Raw genomic sequence first — 23,899 nt, 5'->3', positions numbered from 1 at the left:
AAAAGGAAAACACCAAAGGCCGAATAGCATTTTCTCGCTTATGAGTTGGAGGCATTTTTCACACTTTGTCACGTGTGAGCGTCGCGACGGTCAAAACAGAAAAATTATTTGCCAATTTTGCATTTCTCCTTTTATTTTCATTTCTTTTTTAGGCTAGGAAAACACAAGGAAACACATTTTTTTTCTTCTGAAGTTTTCTTTATGAGTTTTTGGCTTGGCAAAAAATAACAGAGAGTTGACAGACGTGAGGGAAAATCGGAGTAAGAATGTAATAATTTAGAATATTTTACGGATGGGATTTATTTACATATATTTATTTTTACAATGCACTTTGGAAAATAATAGATTTTTAATTTAAAAAATAAATCTATTATTCATATAAAAATATATTTCATGCAATTACGTTTTTCCAACTATAATGAATGAATAAAAATAGTTCTACTCATAAATTGTAAAATACTGATTCAAACTTTAGTTTTCTTTTAAATTCTGTCAGTTGCACTATAAATTCAAACCAAAAGAATTGTTTTATATGAGCAGACTCTGAATAATCATTTACCCTTTATTTACTCATTTTTCCCCCTGAACATTCTCAATCATATTCATTGTGAGTCACAAATACCATTCATTCAGAGCCCAAAGCTTCCGAGAACGAAAAAAATCGCACAAGAAATGCGTGTAAATTATCAAATAAAAAGGCCATAAAAACAAACGAATAAAACCAAAACAAACAAAAACAAAGCCAAACGAAACGAATATGCGGGAAGATAAAAAACAGGGCATTCAAATGCATTTATAAATTGTATCGAAATAAAGCCCAAAACTCGGGCAATAAATAAACCAACAGCGGAAGGTAAAGGCAAAGTATCTGGCAGATTGAAAAATTATAACAACACTCTCGAGAGTGGCCCCACTCGATGGGTCCACTCAAAAAGACAACCACTTAATGAGTGTATGAGTGGGAGCCTCGAAGAGTGTGTGTGTGTGTGTGTGTTTGAGTGTGTGAGAGAGGGATAGGGCTAAGCACGGGAAGACAGCAGTAGCATAAACAATGCATAAACAGCACTCAAAGTGCGAGCAACAAGTTCGAAGAGAGAGCGAACAAGTTCCATTTTTTTTGGGAGTGTGAGTGTGAGTGCCAGTGTGAGTTCTTTGAGTGCTATTTTGAGTGCAAAGTGGCTGCAGCCGGCTTTGTTGTTGGCTCACTTTTCAGTTTTCAAAGCGGCGGCGCGTAAGTTGGTTGCGTTTTTTGTCGCGATCGCGATCTGCCGGTAAAAAAACCAAAAGATATAAAATAAAACTAAATAATTGCCAACGATAAAAATTAAAACAAAAAAAAAGAAAATTCCTAACTCAAGGATGTAACCTCCACAAAAGAAAAAAGTGTTTAAAGTGCGAAAAATATTCACCTTCTTTCCACACAAAATGTAAACCAACGCCGCGGAAAGAAAAATTGCAGAAAATAAATTGTTTTGGTGTTATTGTTTCACTTTTTTTTTGTAGCAAAACAAACGAGAGTAACAAGAGTAATAAGGTCGAATTTATAATAATAATTTTTCGTCAACGCTGCAACACCAACAATAACAACAACAATAGCAAAGAATTATAACAAGAATAACACCAACAATTTTGTGTGTGTATAAATGAAACAAAAATTCTTTGTAACAGTCACGTTTAAAATTGTGCGCACTTTTCACCAACTTTTCTTTTTGGCCGGATTGTGACAGCGCGTGTTCAATACAACATTATGTTAACCGCAAATAAAACAACCCGTTAAAATATATATGTATATATCTGTATGGTGTATAATCTTTCCGTTTTCTCTCTTTCTGGCGATGGGAATAAGCTGAATAATAAAAAAAATATGACAACGGCGTTAAGAAAAATTCTTGCTAGCTCAGCTTTTGACGAGTGAAAATTACAAAATTGCAAACGCAATGAAAATTTATTAAAAGAAAAAAATTGTAAACGGGAAAAATACTTATGTATTCTACAGTTAAAGAGTTCAGTAAATGACATGACTTTGTGGTTACGCTGTGCAGAGGGGAAAATTAAATTCATATATTTATGGTATTTTAAGGATTTTCGAACTGAATCAATACTAAATTTGTAAATTTTGTATATGGAGAATTTTAGCAATTTTTAGAATTACTTTTATTAAGTCAAAAAGGGAAAAGTTTGTAAAGTAAAAACAAAGAATAAATTGATCATTAATCGTATATGTAGCAACGAGCCTCATAAACCAAATTATATTAGCGACAGTATTTATTCTTCAGAATTATAATTAATATTATATTTATTAATCAAAAGAAAATGGCTTAAATTTCTCTGAATTTAAGCATAATTTTCCCGGTATGTTGATAGACAGCTTTAGTGCCACCTGTTGTTAACTCAATCCATAAGTCAATTTCCAAGTATTGTCAAATATTTGTATGGCGATTGGGAACGTTTGCCAGAGACTTGACCATTTAATTGCCTGCCAGGAGATGCTTCCATAGATAAGCTGCTCCAATTTCTTCAAGGGAAATCTCATTTGCATCTGCAGAGATTTTCCACTTTTAATATACCACGCAAAACTGTCAAAAAGGAAGATAAAGAATATATATATATATGTGTATGGATAACCCCGAGGTGCTTGCTCTCCCTGGCAAGGTCGTTTATTATTATTTACTTTGCATTTTATTGAATTTTTTACTGGATGGGATTTAGTCGTTGTGCTCAGAGCCCAGTTTATTTGTTAAAGTTGTCGCTTTATTTCGCCCCCCTTGTGTTTTTCCCCCATATCCTTGGCAGTGGCTCACTTTATTTTTGTCATCATTGGAGTGTTACTCCAACGCGCCTTGTTTCCATATGAGGGATGTGTGTGTGCAAGTATCTTTGTATCTCAACTGGATTTACATTGTCTGGCAGCATCTTTAGGTTGTGTATTGGTGTTTGTGAGGCTTTATCTTCTCCTCCGGCTCCTCTGTTGCTCATTCGCATACTTGTTGGATGTTTGCTCTGTGGATTCTTTTCCTCCATTTTTGGTCGGGTGTCAGTGTCAGCAGTTGGTTAATTAGAGCGCACATGACTCAAGTCCGATCGATTTTTCTCGCTTCTAAGCTAAAACTTTCTAAACTCCATCAATAAATTGTTAATTTATTATTATTCGCTGGTCCACCGCCTGCTGTGCCCCAAATTCTCATCGATTTCCGTTGTTAAACCCCTGCCAAAATTGTATCCCCTCTGCGATCGTTTCGCTGATGATGTCATCTTTGGAATTCGAGTTTCGAGTTGAAGCAAATAATACCCATTAATACTTACTGTGTTTCTTTCTAGCGATTAATTTCCCCTCTAAGTGATCATATTTCTTGTTTTTATTTTTCCAGCCGCATTCTGTTTCGGTTGTATCGGAAATTCTAATTTCCAACACGCTCAAAGTATGTTTTCCTTTCTATTGATTTCTTCATTTACTGTCTGTTGTTTTGATTAACCCATGAGCACAAGTGTTGGGCCCTATACCTTAAACAATCTCACCCAATAACCATAATTATTCATTTGGCACAGGGACTATATCCATATCCATTTGCATTCCAACTACCAGTAGAGCATCATCAATGTGACGCATTTATCTATAACAACAGATAACTCTTTCCACTTTAAGAGGGGTCTTGAGACCCATATCTTTCTTATGATATGGTTCTGTTTTTTGTGTGTGTTGTTTGTTAGCTCTTTATTGAAGCGAAGCTGTTGACAAGCATTTATAATTAATGCCGCCGCCGCTGTCCAATAAAATGCATGTGGGGATTTTTGAACTCGCATAGAATGGGGGTTGACCCACTTGAATTTACGAGATAAGAAAGTTGAATTCTTCCCCATCTCTCCATCTCAATTGGTTTCCGAAATGTTAATTGTGAGTCACAAAATGTATATTTTGATTTTTCCTGACTTCCCCCCATAACCAAGCCAATTATGGAAATGTTCTACAGCTGTCAGCTGGATTAATTCGAGGCGAACACATTCGTTTGCCTCAATACGGGAATCGCTACGAATCTAGTTCAAATCATTTGACACTGACAACCCGAAACCGATTCGACCTTGGAACCCGTTTGCACAACCGATAACCAAGGGGTTCTGGTCCCAGTTCCCACACAAAGATCGTCTTTCAGTAATAATCATAATATAAATACTTTTCGATTCCCCCGATATTCGATTCTGATGAGGCGGCGCTTTCCCGCTTCGAAGCCACGTCTTTCCCTTTTTTGCAAAATTCATTTAAATTTCACGAATTCACTTATTCATTTTTATATCTCTCTCTGTGTGTACTTGTATTTATTTGTGTTCTGTGTGGTATTTACCCGATGCGGGTCTGCGAATTTGCGATTGCCGCCTGTTGTTTGCCATGTGCTCGACATTTTCGTGCATTTCACGTACTAAACGCCATTTAAACACCACATTTAAATATGCATGTGCACATGCAGTGTGTGTGTGTGTGTGTATCTGTGTGTAAAAGTCTGTAAACAAACACCAGCGACTGCGATCGGATTCCCCATGTGCTCTGCTCATTTATTCCATTCCGCTGGGATCTCTGGGTCGAAGAAGAGGGCTCTGGACTTTGGTTACTTTGGAGTTTAAGTACATGCATATGTGTATACATTAAGAGAGCTTTTTGGGAAATAATAAGGAAGAGGGAGCTGAAAAGAATAAAATTCGTTACTTGAAACTTTGGCAGCTGCATAATGAAATCATCAGAGAAAAAGATATATGTACATATAATGGGTCACATTAGGGGAACTCAATGGGGTGTAAATTGGAGAGGAAAATATCTACAGACTTCAAGTATATTATAAGGACTTTCCCTAAATGGATAAAGAAATATGCAGTATAAAAGGAGGACTCATTAAGTAGTTTATTGATATTTCTATATATAATATTAAATAAGTATCAATAGATGCAGGAAGGAATTTCTAAAGAATTAAGATAACCTTTGTAATTTGTATAAAATTATAATTTACTAATTGAAAGGCTCTACATTTCATTAATGATCTTTCGCAAAATACTAACTCTTGGGAAAACAAGAAACTCCAATTTTCGAATATACAAATATACATTTCCCAAATCCCCTCAATGCATTGCGTCTTAGAAATCTCTGACTACCTCAGGAATATCTCGGTTTCTTTCCCAAATATACATTTTCCAAATACCCTCAATGCATTGCGTCTTAGAAATCTCTGACTACCTCAGGAATATCTCGGTTTCTTCCCCTCCAATCCCTCTACGATTTCCACTCCTTGCCAAATTTGGCCAAAAGTAATCTATCTTCAAAAAGCTGCATTTCTGGCCGCAGCCTTATATGCAGAACGTCTTGTGCATTGTGGCCACAGAATCTGTGTTGTTCCATGGCAACCATCGAGTAGCATGTGTTCGCCAGCTTCCCCCTTTCAAGTTGCACCCACACTCCTTCCCCCCCTTTTGGTTTGCCTCCCCTCAGCGCAGTTAAAAGCCGAAAATTGTTTATGCTAATTGCACTTAATTTATGCATGCGTTCAGTGTCTGATGAATGTGTGTGCGAAAGATTTTAGGAATGTGACTGCAAGATACTCGCTCCCAGAATGTGTAAAAATTAATGAAAATTAAGTGGGAACTACAATAAATGAAGTGCTTAAGGGTATAGTTCTTATAAAAGTCGTATACTTAATCTACTAAATACAGAAAACATGTTTTAAATGGTCAGAAAAAATGAATATGTTACAAAACTATTGTTGTCAGATGATATTTCTATAAGAACTTGAATTTTTCTTCTCAAAATGCATCCTTAATTCCCCGTGACATTAGTATTTTCAATTGTAGAAGCACACACCCCATGCCATCTTTGGCCAAAACGTATCTAAACTTGGACAAATGTCAGACGAGTGTCGACGCGGATCGTGTCTTAGTCCCCGGTGTCTATTTCGGCCAATTAATATGCAGTTAATGGTGTTAACGGTGTGACGTGCTTATTTATAGGCCCGCAGATGCCACTGCAAATGGCAAAGCGTCGGAAAGTGGAAAATGGAAAATGGCAAATGCAACTCAATTCCACCAGCGCCAAATAAATGGCTGGCATTCGCAGCTCAGACATCAGCAGCCGTGGCGCCATTGCACACATTTTGCATGTCAATTTGGTCTCAGCGGAGGATGGAGGCGGAGGAGGGAGGTTGTATCTGCCGGATTGCATAAGAAAGTCGGGCATTTTCGTCGATGTCAGGGTGTGGAATACAGCTCCAGTCCCCAGTTCAAGTTCCACTATCTATCTGCATCTGTCCTGGGAACGTAACTCACTCCAAATAAATATCTTATGTGCAAAGTTGCACCTAAAAGAAACGCAGATGAAGATGGAACGTTATAGGATAACTTGGCTAGATGGTAGATCTAAATAAGGTCAACAGAAATTCTTTCCAAAAACAAATAATATAGGATATAAAAGCTTAGAGATCAAAAATCATCAAAGCAAGTTACATTGTTCTCATGACAAAGTATCTGTCGGATACACTCGTAAGTTATCTCCAACCCGTTGAGCCAAAATGCATCTCTGTCTGGTGAATAATATATACATAAATATCTGGCCAAAAAGTGTGACAAATTTCCCGGAGAATGCAACTCGACAGTCGCATGCATGAATCAAAGCATGTATCTCAATAAACAAGTGGCATTTGCAGCCAAGTTATCTTCCAGGCGCAAAAAAAGTATCTGGCAAATGGCGCAATTCAGGTAATCGGAATTGGCAGCTTCACTTTGTTCGCATTGTTCTCGGCATGGCTCCATGCGAAATACTTACAGATTGGTACAATTTTATTGCCTAAACGGGGCTGATTCACACGTAATGTTGGGTTAAAAGGCAGCTGGCCACCGATAAGTTTTTTTGCCCCTCCTCACGCACTGCAAACACTGAAAACAGTGGCAGCTGTCAATGGGGAGTCGATGTCGGTTGTGTTTCAATCAATTAAATAAAAATTGCTGCACTAATTGTACGCTTGCAGTGCTGACACAATCACTTTAATTGAACAATTATGCAGTTGCACTCAATTAAATTTCCTGCGCCTCTCTTTTTCGGTGCAGAGACAGCTCAATTAAGGGCCGGCCTGGAATTTCGCCTGGCTGAACTGGCTGAGTTTGAACCCGGGGCAAAGTCAATGGCTTGGGATCCTCATCCATTGGGAATCTCATTTTATGCAAATCACTGGAGCAAACAGATTACCCGAAAGGCACTCACTCTGTGACTGTGACTCTGACTGAAGTCAAGTATTCATAATTCCGAATGCTCTAATGAGCCCGAATGTTTGTCCAAATGTTGACAACCCAATTGGGCGGAAAATGGCTTAGTGCGTTTAGGGGGGCTTAGAGGGAAGACTTGGGAAATTCATTTAGTTATCCATCCCCGAGTTTGGTCATTAATCAATGTCAGAGTTCGGCCCGCATCAAAGACTGCAGGCCAAATCGAATCCGGCGTACTTGGTCAGCCGTGAAGCATTACCAAGCAATTGTAAAACGGGCTTAGAGAAAAAAGGGAAAGTTTAAGTTAAAAACCTGCAACTTAAATGGGAAATTAAATATTCTTTCAGAGAGAGATATTCAAAGAAATGTAGCAAAAATATTCTGCAAACTCTACGTATTCAATTGAAAATAATTGTATCGATTTTTACCCGTCATGGCCAAAACTCGAACATGCATAACAATATTTTTTGGCTATTTTATTTATATTTGCACAGCAGCAGTATAAACATTTCTTTTTATGATTATTTTAATTGAATAAATTCGTTCGGTCTGTGACCAACCAAACAAGCAAAACAAACCATAGCTGCGCCATTTCTCTCCAATTTATTTATTAAATAAACATTTTCCGATTACCTTTATTGATGCTCTGTCGGTGGCTCGGTTCTTTTCGAGCTGCCAGTCTGATTAGTCAGAGCTTTTATCTAAAAATGTTTTGGCTTGGAAATTTGTTTTCAATGGGCAAACAACACAAAGCCAACACAAATTAGATAATTCGATTTAAGCTGGGATCTTTTAAATAATGCAGATACTGGTATGCTTTCCACCTGGAAATAATTTGTTTTTAAGTACAATTTATGAATATCTATTAAATTGCGTTCAAGATTGCGAATTAGGCACATCTGTTGACCGATGGACACCATCCAGCATCTGGTTTTCTCCTGCCTCTGCTCACCATTTGTTTATTTCTTCATAAATATTTATTCAGCCATTGCTGCGAATTGTTTCCATTTTTCTGTGCTTCAGTTCAGAGATCTTGAACCCATGCACTTTGGGTAATTAGCTGGTTGTGTTTGACCCTGAGAGGAGACCACTACTGAATTGCGCTAAATTTAGGCCGCTGGCCGAAATCTGTGGGAATTTATACAGTACTATACTATATAGTACACACAAAAAGCTTGCCCTGTGTAAAATCAATAATCATTTAAAATTCAAATTCGGGCAACGCATGAACCGGAAAATGGCGAGCAAGGAAACCGAAAAGCGAAAACCGGCGAATGCAAATTGGAAAAGCAGATAATGAAAAAAAAATCTAGAAAAAGCAGAGCCACTGAGTGGAGGGTTGAAGTAGGTTATGCCCTCCATGCTAATGAAATTAAAAATTGATGCTTTGGGGCCGCCGGCGACGGCATCTAGGCGCGGGTATATGCTAAACAAATGTCATTTAATAAATTGAAAAAGCCAAGCTAAGGGCGTTGCGGGTTGGCTTTTCTCATGCCTGATTGATTCTGCGGCGTTGGCGGTTTAAGTGGCGGACTTTGAGACACCGAGAGCTTGAACCACAAGAAAAGCCAAGCGGCAAAAGCCGCCTTCTGCCGCCAGCGAGCTCTTGACACGTCTTCGATGGAGTCGATAGAGTCGCCAATGGAGTCGGATCGGCTTTGGGATCGGATCAGGTCGGCTTGGGGTATAGGAGCAACATTTTGCGGTCTGGCCTGGTTGCTCAATCTTCCTGGTTTCAGCTGCCAAGCCGGCAAAGACGTTGACATCAATTAGCTAAAAGAGATAGAGTGCACTGGCGATATTTCCTAATAATCATAGGAAATTTAATATAACAAAATTAGCTGGGTTTACATAGATCTGTTCTAAAGTTAATATAAACTAATTTAAAGTTCATTTTTGATATACTTTCAACTCAAGTAAGTCTCTAGAATTTCTTACAGTATATCAATATACAAGCTGATACTATAAAAACGATCAACATTCGTTAAGGAAAATTATTGCCTTGCAGGAAGTTTTTCCAGGCGATGATGATGATGATGTTGATGACGATGATGATATCGTAGCAATAGAAGCCCCTTTTCAGAATCCATCCACTTAACATGTGGGCGGGTTTTTCTCCGGCGCCAAATGGCAACCAGCTTTCCCAGCTTCACCCCCCTTCTGGCCTTCGCTTCATTAGTCGCCGCTCAATTTATTTCTCCTTTACACGCCAATTAATCAGATTATGTCAAAATGTGTCACTGGGTTAATGCAAATATATTACGATAGCCAGCGACGAGGCATAGACCCCAGATTGTGGCTCTTCCCGGCGAGACTCTCCGATGAGTATCCCCATCCAATCCGGGAGAGAGGCTTCAGAGCTCTGCGTCTGGCATTCGCATTTGGTTTGTTTGGAAAGCGCTTAGATCCACTTAATTAGTGAACTGCAACTAACAAAAAAGGTGGGGGGAGGGAGGGGGAAAATACAGTCGCAGCAAATCACATTTAAGCTGATTTGGTCTGGGGCAAAAGCAAAGGCTGGGGCAATAAATCAGGAAATTGAAAATTAGTTTGTATACCTTCGTCAATTGATTTGGAATTGAAAATCGCTTCAATTGGATTTAATTTAAAGGGAAAGCGAAACAAGATTTTATCAATTTGGAATGTATATTGTCTTGATTTTAGTTTTAATAATATTTTATGATATATGTTTGACTAGTGATTCAGCAAATCTTTAAGATCTAAGTTAAGCCCTACACTTTAGTCATGACTTTTTAATGCAAAATGACCAGAAAAACAGCTGCTTTTCTTTTCATATGTAGCCAAAATGTTCCTTTTCTTAATCACACAATTGTATTTATAAAAAGTCATGGATTTACCTAACATGAATTAAATTGGTTTAAGTACATGTTCCTGTGTTTAAATCCCCCTTTTCTTTTGTTATAAATACAACCCATTTGTAGTACTTTTTTTAAGTAACTTACCCAACCATTATTTCCGAACAAAACAATCTGACAAATCGGAGTTCTGTTACCTTGGCAACTGGCAACCATTTCGATTTCATCAGAGAAGCGCTTTGGGAACAAAACAATTGCTGCGACTCCATCTGCTCTGGGACTTGTTCATTTGGCATTCAGCGGAAAAGTCATTAAGTGACACACCCGTATACAAAAATACTCTCCCACCCCCTTCGAAATAGATGCCAGCATATTTATCATTATTTTTTTCTGCTTCACTTTTTGTCCCCGTAATAAAGAGGGGAACAAATCGTGTATAGCTGGGCTTGGTGCAAAAAATGTTAAAAATAAAAAATAAAATTGGGGTGGGGATCTGTCGGTGCTTAATCACGCATATCACCCAACTTTCCGAGCTTTTGAGCCAAGTTGTTTGCTTTTTTGGTTTCAATTTTTCGTGTTTTAATTTTTCGTTTTGTTACTGGGCGTGTTTTTGTCTCGACTCGCTGAAGGCGGCGCACGGAAGTTGGCACCGCAACGGAAATTGAGCCATCAAAAGTAATGTATAACCGAATCTACATGATAAATATATGTATGAGCAGAGCACACAAATTTCAGGTGCCCGACTTTCGCTTTCTCGAGGCAGTAAAAAAAGAGTTGTAAAAATACTTTACAACTCATTAAAAATTATTATTGTTTCTACAGAAAGATGATGGCTAAGTACCAGGATGAGCCGGGGTCAGGGATTGCCTCAGAGAGACCCTTGCGTAGGTGTCAATTGCGATCCCTTTGGTCCTTGGGGGCAGCCTTTTAAGTTATAACAAAATAGAAAATTGCGTAAAATTTTGCGGCAACATTTTGATGAAACTCGAGGCGAAACACGAGTGGTGACACGGGGAGGAAGAAGGTGAAAAGGTGGCAAAGGTTAAAACCCGTTTTGTTCTTATTACAGTTGGGTTGGGAAGTTTGCTTAAGGCTGCTGCTGCTCAGTTCCCACGAATTTTCCGCCAAAAAGGTTACGCAAAGTTTTCGGCTCAACGTAAGGCGTTTTGAAAACGAGCTTGGGGTGCCTTGAAGTGCTTTCCAGAATGTTTAATTCAATTTGTTGAACTAATTTTTCCTCTGGTTTCAGGGGAAAGTTGATTACGAACAGCTGGTGTTGTGGAATGTGGGAAGTGAGGTGGAAGTGATAACGATAACAGCTCTTTGATTGACCCAATCGGTAGTATCTCCCGGAAGTGGTTGATATCCATAGATTAAACAGAAATTAAAACCTGTTGAGCTCTGTTTTGGATATCGGTTTTCATTATCTGACTTGCCCTGTTCAAGTTTTTCACTTAACCAGATATTGGTTTAATAAATTCGATAAACATACAGCTTGAGCAATGGATAAGCTTTAATCAGGGAAAAGAATTTTCAGAATTTCAAGTGGTTTGTCCTTTATTTGTGATAAATTATCAGCTAAACTGATAATGACACAACGATTAACAGGAAAAGACTTCGATTTGACCATAACTCTATAATATATCAAGCAGAAAACAATGGAGAATTTCACTCACAATGTGTAATCTCACTTCTGAAATCTCTGGCTCTACCATAAGTCACTCTACCTTTTAGTACATGTTTGTTCAACAATTTTCGCTAAACGTTTTACGGGCCAAAAACCATTGGGGAAACCATTTTCAGCTGAGTGCCGGGCAGCCAATCCAATGCACTTTATTAATGGCATCCATGACTTGGCTGACAATAGAGCCCAGCCCAGAGAAAGTCCGCCCATATCCTGCTGCGAGTCTCAGCCCTTGTCCTTGTCTGCTGCAGTTGCACTTAATTTTATCTATTATCCTCCATTTTTGTCGTTGTCTAAGGAAAATGAAGATTCAAAGCCATAAACGGGCAGACATGTGAGTGTGTCTGTGAGTGTGTCTCTGTGTGTGTGTGGGTATCCTGGCATCAATGGCAGGACAAAAGTTGCCAGCATGCTTTAGTTTTCGCCTTTGAGGCATTGTTGTTGCTCGGAGGATACGATTTATCCTGGCATCAGGTGTGCCTCCTCTCCTCTGCCCCTGACTGCTCCTAGCATCTCCCATCTGCTGGCTGCTGGAAAATGTGATAAAATGATTATAAAATAATTTTCACAAACAATGGGCCAGTCTCACGTTCTCATCCTAGCCAGAACTACGTGCAAAACGGTTTGCACTTTTTTTCTAGTAGCCAGAAGCAGGATGATGGTCCAGAGGCAGCTCTTCTAATTGAATAGATTAAGGGGTCAGTTCTTTAATGGCTTCAAAGCCACATCAAAGTTTCAACTAATTTTATTCCGGCAGAGCCCTGCTCCTGCTCCTGTTCCTGTTTCTGCTGCTGTCATAATCCGAATCTCTCATAACATTTTACTATTGCCATAAATATTCGCATATTATTATGCGTTCCCTCCACCCACACAACACACAAAGGCGGCATGGAGTTGCATTTATTATTAATCCAAATGCGTGCCCATAAAATGCTGTGAAAATGACTTTTGCTGCTGCTGCTGTTGCTGTTCCTGGCATATAGAGTCTTGATTTTGACTCTAAAAGGAAAAACCTTAAAGTGAGGAGAAGAAACTCGAGCTTAACTCTGTCAATTAATTTCAGTTCAAGCGAGACTTACCTGGACCACACATTCACATACACACTCGATAAGGCAAAAAAACTCCACCCACTCGAAGAGCCAAAAAGAAACATTTGTATCTGGCCAATAAACATGTCTTAAAGCTCTCCTGACAGGCTCCGTTTGAACCAGTTTAAGCACCAGGCACAGTATCACATACAGTGAAGTCTATAGATAATGGATTTCCCATTTAAGTATGTCAGTTTGTTTTTAAAGGAAGTGTGCAATAATAGAGTGATTAGATTAATAGACTCAATAATTAAATTGATCAATGATCTGTCATAAGTTACCTACAAATATAATATACATTTCGTTCCCTAATGAACCATAAAATAAGTAAACTTTCATTGAAAATGGTTCCCTTTATCAATGCTCCACTGTCTTCAGGCTACAAATGCAGACCTTCAATTTGTACGAATGCGTAGAGCTTGGCAATTCGAGGCAAATTGCCATAGATGAATAGGACAGAGTAGGAGCTGAGGCAGGAGCAGGAGGACCGGCATGAAGCCAATGCTCCTGGCTCCTGGCTCCACCTGAGCCAGATCCAACTGATGCAGTTCACATTTGCAACTTTATTTATCGCAACGAAAACATCTTGTAAATTTTCCACGTTATTTTCGCCTGCGGCCACGTTCGTTCGTTCTGTGTGCGGGAAAACTCAACAATTGAATCCGAAGCGTTTCTCCTCCACCGAACCACCCATCTCCACCCACTTACCAAGGCGAGGGAAATTGATATGAAAATTCGTTTTAGCCAAAGCCTTGCTGCCACGCCTCCACCAGCACCGCCACTACCACCCCCTCGGGGCAGGACTCTCGTCTGATCCTTTTGCCTTGTTTTGATCATTTGCCTGTGATAAATTGCTTCATGTCGCCTGGCACTCTTGACTTTTATTGCTGGCCATGGGCAAGTCCACAGTCTGGCCATCAAAAAGTCTTTGGCCGCCTTTTTTTGTACTATTTCCTTTTTTTTCTTGTTGCAACTGAAACTGGGTAACTTGGCCCAAATGCAATGCACTGTTGGTTTGGCTTTGTCAGTCGCTTTTGAGTTTATTTGCCGCGCGACAAGTTTGTGTGTGCCATTCGCAAATACAAATTTGATATCATTTTTCAACGCCAATTTCAGGCAGTATACCAGCACTCATATACATATAGAATTATTCTCATTGAGCCTTGGAAAATGCACTGGCTTTTGGTGGGCGTGGCCGGGAGTGACTTTTGCGGTTTCAATTTTGCCGCATGACGCATGAAATTTCCGCTTTTCTAGCGTATTTCCAATCCTTTTTTTTGTATTATTCCCCAGAGTTTGAGATTGGTTTGGGGGAAAAATATGTGGAGGAAGAAAAATAAAAAAATGATATTGAAATCTGTGTTCTTTATTGAGTGGATTTGATTTGGGTTAAGCAAGTGAAAGGAATTTAATTTCAATGGAATTCAAAGCGACAAACTTTGAGGGAATGGTGGCTTGAAATATGTCCAAGAGAATGGAAATTGTCTTTTAATTTTAACTAGTAAATCTTAAATTTAATTTGAGGGTTTCAAAGACATTTCTTAAACTAAATTTCGAATGTTTTCACTGATATTTTGGTATGCATATCCCATTAAAGACATTAACAAGCTCTACGCCCTCACATTTTTCAGCTTTTGTTCATCATTTGTATGGATTTGACAATCGGGAAACAAAAGAAGTCACAACTGGAAAATTATTCATGGTCGGCCACTCAGAACTCAGACAGGGCAGGGAGGGAAATTCGCTTCCTCTCTGTCTCTGTTGCTCTCCTTGGGAAAATGCATAAACCAAGCAGAGCGAGACCAACAACTCCTAAACAAAAGCCCCACACAACCGAGGGTCGCATAATGCACTTTTGCTTTTATTTTTTGTTGTCTTTTTTTTTTATTTTTAACTTGTTTTTCTTTTTCTACTTTTTTGGTGAGTCTCTCTTTTTTTGCCTGTTATTTTTTTCTGCTCGTTTTCCATCTGAAATTTCCGGTTGGGCTTTTGTGTAATCCGGCAGAGAGGCGGCTTTGCATGATTCGGATTCGGATTCTTATTTGTTATTTGTTGTTTTCAGAGTTGAATGACTCTCCCGCCCGGCCCCTGTTCAAAAATTCTGGACACACTGGGCTTGAGTTGAAGTCGAGCTTTCAATTCAATCAAATTGCAATTATCGTAAGCACGTGGTTGGGTCCTCAGAGTCGTGGTTACGGGGTGGGATCTATGGATTCGTGACGCTTTTGATTTATCTTGGGTCATTTTCATACCGATATTCCATTGCGATCCATGACTCAGCACTCCCCATTCTAGAGATCTTGCTGGATTTTAGGAATTTGTTACACAGAAAGAAAGTCTAGCTAAAATTATCTTTTAAAAACTTGCCAGTAGATGTTAAATACTTTTAATTAAAAGAGAAATTAAAGAGTCTAAAGTTCGAAATAATAGAGGTTAAGTAATAAATCCTCTTAATACATATATTAGTTATTTTTCCCAGTACATTTCCTAAGCTCACAAAGCGTGGAATGATACCAGAGTGTGACCGCAGGGCTTTCTATATCTTTTGTATCTTTCGGATACACGAGGTCTCAGAAGAGCTCTGCTGGGCAACTTAATTAGTTTGGTTGTTGATAAACAAAAGCCGAATCACAAAAGCCAGGTAAACGGATTATTTTTTCGGTGCTTTTCTCGCGTTTGACTCTCGACTCCCTGTGGCTTCTCACTTTGGTGATTTATTATCGTCTCAGTACTGAAGCCAGTAAAATATTTAGCTTCCCCACATGTGCTGAGCATTGTGGATTAGTTTCGCCAAAAACACAAAAAGAAACACAAACTGAAAGTGAAAATACACACACTTTTGTTGATTTGCGGAGCTGATAACATTCAAATTGCTTTTATTTGTGCGGGGTGAATAATTAAGCAGCATTGTATCGAGTCGAAATCTATAAGATTATTGCTCTATTTTCCCTTCGTTTTAATGCTTGGGGAATCGACTTCAATCTGTTGCATTTCAATTATTGGCAATATTGTATCTGTGCGCATCCTTTTTGCAGCCAAACTGCAAAATATTTGCATATTTCCAATGGCTATAACGAGTATGTACATTCCGCACACATTCTATCAATATCAATTCATATTCCTATATATGTATATACATATAGTATATGTAAAAAGGCGACTATTTTGTATGCAGGCCAACGTTGACTGTTATCTCTGCAAAGGGGGGAAAAAAAGTGAAAATTATAATGGAATTCATTTCGGATTTCCATCACGCAACCCACAAAGTACATCAATCAAATTGAAATGCAGCTCCCGAACCCTTCGGCATATTTCGTAATGCATTTAACCATGTTAATGGCAAAAAAATAATGCAATAAATATTCTATAAATATTTTCTTATTGCATTTTTTTGTATAAGGTCTCGTGCCACAAATATTGCAACCATATTGCATGGCGGCTTTAATTTCCAATTAGACGTTGGTTTTGCCATGGCAATGCAACTCCGAAAAACAAAATTTATGCAGAATCAAAGGGAGATAGAGAGACGGGAGGGAGTGGAATGTGGCTTTAACTAATTAGACACTTGTCATTCGTCGTAATGTTGTAATAAATACCGTTACAATGTCATTACTGACATTCCACTGCCCCCTGCTTCTTCCCTGACCATTTTCCACCAGCGAAGAGGGGACTTCCCCCTTTTATGCCGCACTCACTCATCAAGGCGGTGAAGTCTTTGTCAATGGCTTGTTAGTTTACTTGTCTCCACCCTGCCCCCTGCCCCCTGCCCCCCTTCGACTTTATTTAAAACTTTGTTTTGCTTTACAGCTTAGAATTTTTAATGAGCTTTCGTCTGCCTCGCACATTTTATGGCCTCTTCATTTCTTTTTTTTGTCCAGTAGTTCTCGTTGTTTTTCCGCTTTTCGTTCGGTCACTTCTTTCATTCTTGAATGTCATCTATTTTTGAAGCTTTTTTCCTTGCTGTTTTTCCTTTTGGGGCTTAAGCGGGGTCATTGCCTAGCCACTAGCCGCATTCACTTGAGACTTACTTTTCTGCGGAGTCAAGACCTGTACTTAATATTCTATGGAAAGCAGAACTGTTTTTACTATAGTCTCAAGGGTGACAGGCTTTGTGGGGAAAGCGAGTCCGGGGCCTTAACCTTCATTTTGAAACTCTTAAAAAAATTAATTATTGGAAATAGGTAGAAAAAAAATCATCCTAGAGGGATTTTCTTATTTTGTTTCTTCTTTTTGGGAATTTCATAAAATAAATTAAGAGCAATAAGTAGCACTAAATTGAAGTTTTATGTCCTAGCAGTTTGCAATCGAAGTATAGGATCGTATTGGCAATCGATCATAACTAAGTTTAAATTGTTCTTTATTGAAACGATATTTACTGACAATTTAATATGACAATTTTGTCGAAAAATCAACTTTTAAAATCCCATAACTAAGCCAAAAAATCATTAATTTTAGTTCGGAAAGCTTTTCTATGTTTGTTTTTATTAGCCTAATAAATCTGCATATCAGTTTAAAGATAAGGAACATTGAAGTTTTTTTCCAATTTTCGACAATTTAATATTAATATTTTTATGAAATATTAAAATTTTTTAAAAATTTTGAAATTTTATTTTTTGCCCGGACTTGGCTAGAATGATTCAGCTTTCGATGCTGATCAAGAATATATATGATTTATGGGGTCGGAAATGACTCCTGCACGTAATATTTACAAAAAACCGATTTTTGACCAATTTTCGCAAATTTGAATGATGTAACCCCTTATCATTTTTCGCAAAAATCTAAAAAATTTCGAAATTTTATTTTTTGCCCGGACATGTCAAGATCGATTCGGCAGGTGATGCTGATCAAGAATATATAAGATTTATAGGGTCGAAAATGAATCCTTCAATCCATTTCACTCTTCTGATTCAAATTAACATTCAAATAAACATAATATTCTTAAAGTTTATAAAAAGGCAGAATATTTGAACAAGTAGCAATTTTAATATGTTATATCTTATTAAATGCTTACCTAACTGACCCATTTACATTAATCATTCCCTTTTTCCAATAAAAAAAAGCTCAGAAAACGAAAAACTTTTAAACTTCTTTAAAGAACCCCAGACTTAGCCGTATTTCCTCATATTTCCTCACCTGTAACTTGAACAAGTAGTTCCCTTTAGTTTGTTTTGTAATAAACGATCGTTCCACTAACCTATCCCACTTTTTATTGGCTTTTCCCAAACACCTTTGCTCTTCCCGTGTCCCACACTCCATTCCATTTATCGCACCTTGGCAATGTCATGGGTCCAAATGAGCAGAACAAAACACAGACGAGAACTCAGAACTCAGAACCCAGAAAAGAACCAAGAACCCATCCCAAGACAATATATATCTTAACTGAAACATTGGAGTTGGCTTATCGGCGGGTAAATATTGCCCAACATAATTTACACACATCCATGGTAGAGGCAGACTCTAGAGGGGTGAGATGGGGTGTAGATGGAGGGCCCAAGGTAAACAGAATGCAGTCAACCTTTTTGCTTGGCAAACAACTCGCGATGTCTGGATAATTAACGCTAGTCAAAAGTTGGGCGGCAAAGAGGGTCGCGAGCTGGGAAATTTCGGCGTAATTGAGTGGCTTATTGACTCGGCCATGCATATTTGTAATGGGAATTAGGGAACACAAATCGTACTTGTTGTATTTGTGTGTGTACATCATGGGCATGCCTTTGTCATATTTGGCCAGAAAATAAAAGGGAGAGAGAAAACGGAATAATAAACGCTAAATCCTGTCGAACCGGTTTATATAAATAGATAAGCGCATAAAAACAACGTTCATTACGCAAGAATGTGCCCTAAAACGATGCAGCCAAGTGCCTAAGATTTTCCCCAGGAGAAGCAGCAACAGCATCATCGGAGAGGCGAAAAACCTGAAATCTGCATAGAGCAAGATTAATTAAGCAGCATCTGCAGCAGCAGAGAAGAAGGAATATCTGCAGCAGCAACAGGAGTGACAGCAGCAACATCTCACCAGCACTAAAAGCGGCTTCAACAGTGTCTTAAGCAGAGCTATATCTTTGAGCTAAACCTATTTAAATACCATTAAAAATAGCTACTTGAAGTTATAACCAAGATCTCTGGCCAGAATGCGACTGTTTTCAAGCCAAGTTGCAACATCTCCGCCTATTGGCAACAGTTCAAGCGATGAGGCTGGCGAAATTATTGAAAATTCCCACACCAGAAGCAATGGTGGCAAGTCAAGGTCATTGGAGCGTTATTCGGGAGCACCCAAGATTCATCCACAGACGGCGGAGATGTTGCCCCTCTATGCCACGCCCACCTGCAGCACTCGGCGTCGCCTCCTTGCGCCCTTTCGTTCGATGAAGCGTCGCAGCCGGAGCAGCAGCAGCAGCAATGAATCGCACCACTTTAGCCACCACCTGAGCCACCTGAGCAACCTAAACAATTTGGTGGTGGTGAACGTTGGAGCGGCAACCGGCAGTGTGGGCGTGACCAAGGCCAAGGCCAAGGCCAGCTCGCAGAGCGGCGACAGTGGCACCGGCGGCACCGAATTGGAGCACGACATGGAGCAGGATGAGGGGGAAGAGGACGAAGACTTGGACGATGATGATGAAGGCGGGGAGATGGATGAGCTGAGCCTGAGCTACTCCCAGCTGAGCAGCAGCGGATGCGATGAAGCAGATCCACCCATGGAGGCACCACCAGAGGATCCACCTGCCACAGTGGCTGCCAGTGTGCAACATGTTGCCGATGAGCGGCGACGGAATATGATGTCGTTGTACTCATCGTCCTCCGAGGAGCAGCTCCATTGTCGTCTGGGTGACATTACACTGGTGGATGACACCTACTCCAACTATGATCCGCAGAATGAGGCCGAGCGGATGTTCCTTCAGGTTGTGGGAATATTACGCGACGAAAATGAGGTTTGTGCATTGGCTAATAGTCGTGGTCGGAATATTGGTCAATGGTTGATAGTGATCAGTATTATTAACTTTTTTGTTGTATGTAAATAGTTATATCTTGAACCAAAATTTAACTCCACTACCTAAGAGGTTTTCCTGAAATTTCTCAGCTACAAATATTTCTTTATAATTATACATTAAGACTTAAGCTTATATTAATTCGAATATATCTCCTTGAAATTCATTTATTAAACGTTCTTGGTTTCTTTAAATTACCTTAACATAAGGAATAACCCTTTTAGCATATTGTCTGATTATAATACATACATTTTAATTTGCCATTTTAATTAAACAGCTTCTCTTCTCTGCTCTCTCGTTCTTCTTTTCCATCATTTCCTTTGAAATCTTGATTAATTCCCACCCACAGCCATAAAGGATTCATTTTCCTTGTTGGTTGTGATTTATTTAAGTAGATGTGTCCTTGTTAAAGAAATAAAAGAATAAACCGAGTTTTCCTCTCTCTCCTTCATTCGCTTCATTTTTTACGCCTCTGCCCTCTTTGAAACTTTTTTTTGGTCTCACTTGCAATTTCAATTAATTAATGCAAGTAAGGATTTCCGTTTCAAGCTTCAGTGAGTAAGGAGTAAGAAAGCGGAGAGGAGAATGTAAAGGAGTGAGCAGATGATTTGATATATTGATTGATTTAACTGCTGTTTAAATCAGTATTTTTCCCACAAAATGTCAATTAAAGGTAGAAATATAAGCCCGTGCTGTGGCACATGACTTTTCTTCTCAGAAAGGAAATGCATAACAAGCTCAAAAGGGGGTGCCAGTTATAACAGAAATATATTTATAGTGTTCTAAAGAAAATGTATATATTTACAATATAGCAGAAACAGAAATTACCAAGCAATTCCTTACTTAATTTCTATATTTCTTGGACTGCAAAACATGTTTAAATTTAACGAACATTTTCTATTGAAAGCTTGTTCTATTACCCATTTAAAGTCCCGTGGATAACTTCTTCCTGTGCACTCTTTGTTGATGCCATAGAAAGTATGGCGACAGAGTTTTCTTTATTTAACTTAACCAAGTCCCCCGCAGGTGAAGCCGAGCCTAGCAACTGTTATGATGGAGTCAAGCGGCTTGTATTAAATTACACAGAGTTGCGCTTTTTGAGCACACACACAGACACCATGGACAAACACCCACAACTATTGCCAAGGCTCCCGCTCCTTGTTGGCTTTTGCAGGGATTCCTTTGCCAGAGTCACACACAATGCACGTTCCTCCCACTCCTCCCACTCCTCCTCCCTCGCTCGCTCGCTCGCTGATTAAACACGGAGCTCAAGGAAAACAGGCAGCTTTAAAAGTGCAATGCCCTGTTATCAGTGCATCCCCCCGCAATGCCTTTTCCATAACGACTTCGATGGCAGACAGCCTTCATCTTGTGCCTTTGTTGCGGCCCCCACTTTGCTGGCTTTTTGCCACTAATTAATGGAGGTGCCGTCATTGCAGCGTTATATAAATGAGGGATAAGTGAGGGGACCGCGGGGGTTGCATATTTATTGTAAACAACAAATTATTGATTGCCAGCGACAAGTTCTGGCCGCTGCCTTTGTTGATCGCATTTCGCCGCTTCGCTAATTAAAAACAGAAATAGGAGCAGCCCACAACTCAAAGGGGATTTGCACAAAGGTTTTCCACTGGAGTTTGCAGGAAATAGTTTGTGTGCCTAATTAGCACGGAAAGATTGTGAAAGTGGAAAGAATTGCAACCAGAATTGTGAGGGGAATGAGAACGAACTTACTTTGTTTTCCTAGAACTAGATAATATCATTGTGTTAAAATATTAAATGAAAACTTTAAAGGAAATTTCGATTTAAATTGAGTTCTCTTGATAAACAAAAGAATATTTATATTTATTTAAACTTTTGCCTAAACTAAAGATACTTCAACCTGTGTCTAAAGGTTCAAGGAATTCTCTGCAAATACTATACACAATTTACACATTCTGCCACATGCCTTGAACTGATTCCTTAGGACAACATAATTTCTTAAATGGCTTTTTTCATTAGTGCACTCTTAAAGACAATATACAAAATTTCCATTTCAGGAAAACCCTTGGGGGAAATGCCACAAACAATACACATGGTCATATATGGGGGGCAACTGGCCATACAAGTGCATTATGGGTTTATACCCGCCCCCGGGAGCCACAAAGAGTTAAAGGCTGCAAAAGCTAAGGCAAAAGTCACAAACTCGAAGAAAACTAAATTAAAAACTACACAGAAGCCAAAAAGAAGAGGATCCGATGAGGCAGCCCGGGGAGAGTCAGGGAAAACTAAATGAAATAAAGTAAACGGAGCAGGGGCGGGAAAAGTGGCGGGGGGATGGCATCCAGGACTTCGTCCTGGCTCCTGGCAGAAACTTTTGCTTTGCCAAGGTAAATGCATTTTGCTTGTTGCATGCAAAACGCCAGGCAATGAAAGTTTTTTGTTGCCGGTTTATGGAAATGGAAAATGGAGAATGGCGAATAGAGAATGGGAAACGCCAAGGTAAAAATTGAAAAGCGAAAATTTTCTCAAGGGAAGTGTGCGAGTGTTGGGTGAAAATGGGCCAAATGAAACGTGCGCAGATGTTGCTCCTTTTCCTCCTGTTGCTCCATGGATCGAGTGCTGCCTTTTTCACAGTTTGGAGTTACAAAGAGCCAAATTGGTGCAACGGAAAGGAGCAGCCAGGAGTGTTACGAAGTGGGTTGGCCTGGGGTTTCTTGGGGATCTTGGTGCATACAAAGCACATAAACGTTAAAGCTCAAGCTGGCTGCTTTTAACTGCTAATGAAGAAGCGACTTTGGACACGTTCTAAAAACAGGAAGGGGAGAAGGATACGAAAATTGAGCAGCTGTCTTTGATTCACACATACTTGGCAGAGAAAAATTATGCTCTAGACCACTTTTGGGGTTGAATTGAGAGCTTAATAAGAAAAGAGTTCCTCAGACAACTCTATAAAATTAGTATTTAGGCTAAAAATTACCTTTACACAAAAGTTTCTAATATGTACCCATTAAGGATATAAATTTTGTTTAAGTTACTTACTATTTTGTCTGTAAAACTATCCCCTCGGTTGCTCATAATAAGCCGTTATGGCAACATAAGCTCAACTAAGCTCATAAATATAATTAAAAATGTAAAAGACGCCTGCAAGTGGGCAACAAAAGCGGTTGTTCTGTGGGCGGTTACATTAAAGGCATTTCCCTGACAGTCTGTGTTCATGTTTCTTCATTGTCTGGGGTAAATAAAGTCCTTTTACTGGGGAAAATCGGTGCAAGGAATTCACAATATAGCTAATTACACAATGCTGTCACATTCTGTTATTCCAACTAACTAACTCTTCCTTTTGTTAATTTACTTACTTGCAGAAAATGCGTCAATTCCAGAAGATCCTGGAGGATCTAAGCTCCCGCGTTGCCTCCGCCGATCAGACAAAGGCCTCCTGGCAGCCACCCTTCTCCGTGGGTGAGGCCAACGAGCAAATGCAACAGTTGCAGCGACTTCGTGACAAGATGACCACTGCCAGTGCCCTCCTGGATGATTGCAATGAGCAGCAGTCCTTTTTCACAGCCAACCAGGTGCTGGTGCCAACGCCCTGCCTCTCCAAATTAGAGGATTTGAATACGCGGTGAGTGGAGCTTTCTTTATTTCTTAGTTACGTATTTAAAATTATTTTATATTTATTATTTCGACAGCATGAAACTCCTGCAAATTGCGATGGATGAGCGCCAGAAGGTCCTGTGCCATGCCGGAGCCCAGCAGACGCATGAGAATGGCGACGATGGACGCACCACGTCGAACAGTGGCACCATCGGTCCTCTGCCTAATCTCGGCCAGAGCGTGAAGCCACCATGGGAAAGGGCCACCACAGCCGCCAATGTGCCTTACTACATCGAGTGAGTATACCTTGTACTAGCAAAAATTAAGACTTTAAAATTATAATTTAATTCCTGCAGCCACGAACGCGAGACCACACACTGGGACCATCCAGAGATGATAGAGCTGATGAAGGGCCTGGCGGATCTCAATGAGATCCGCTTCTCTGCCTACAGGACAGCCATGAAACTGCGTTCCGTTCAAAAGCGATTGGGTGAGTAACCTGAAAACCACTTCATTTTCCAC

The 23,899-nt window shown here is 39.5% G+C and overlaps 1 protein-coding gene across 31 annotated transcripts in view; it reads left to right on the top strand.

Moving 5' to 3' along the window:
• Dys (Dystrophin) overlaps positions 1–23,899 on the top strand; it is a 149,799-nt gene that overhangs the window by 119,601 nt on the left and 6,299 nt on the right. For 15 of the 31 annotated variants that reach the window (XM_086831753.1, XM_086831750.1, XM_086831743.1 and 12 more), the window contains 3 exons: positions 23,146–23,405; positions 23,473–23,673; positions 23,734–23,867. In XM_086831753.1, coding sequence (XP_086687879.1) covers positions 23,146–23,405; positions 23,473–23,673; positions 23,734–23,867 — 595 coding nt within the window. Of the gene's footprint in view, positions 1–1,211; positions 1,428–3,368; positions 3,420–18,617; positions 19,748–23,145; positions 23,406–23,472; positions 23,674–23,733; positions 23,868–23,899 lie in introns of those variants that run through there. The other 16 variants (XM_086831752.1, XM_086831749.1, XM_086831748.1 and 13 more) reach the window with 3 other exon arrangements.

This window comes from Drosophila serrata, unplaced genomic scaffold (assembly GCF_035046125.1).
Source record: "Drosophila serrata isolate PLE 108 unplaced genomic scaffold, ASM3504612v1 contig_241, whole genome shotgun sequence".
Taxonomy (NCBI): domain Eukaryota; kingdom Metazoa; phylum Arthropoda; class Insecta; order Diptera; family Drosophilidae; genus Drosophila; species Drosophila serrata.
This window is presented reverse-complemented; position numbering and strand designations above follow the sequence as displayed.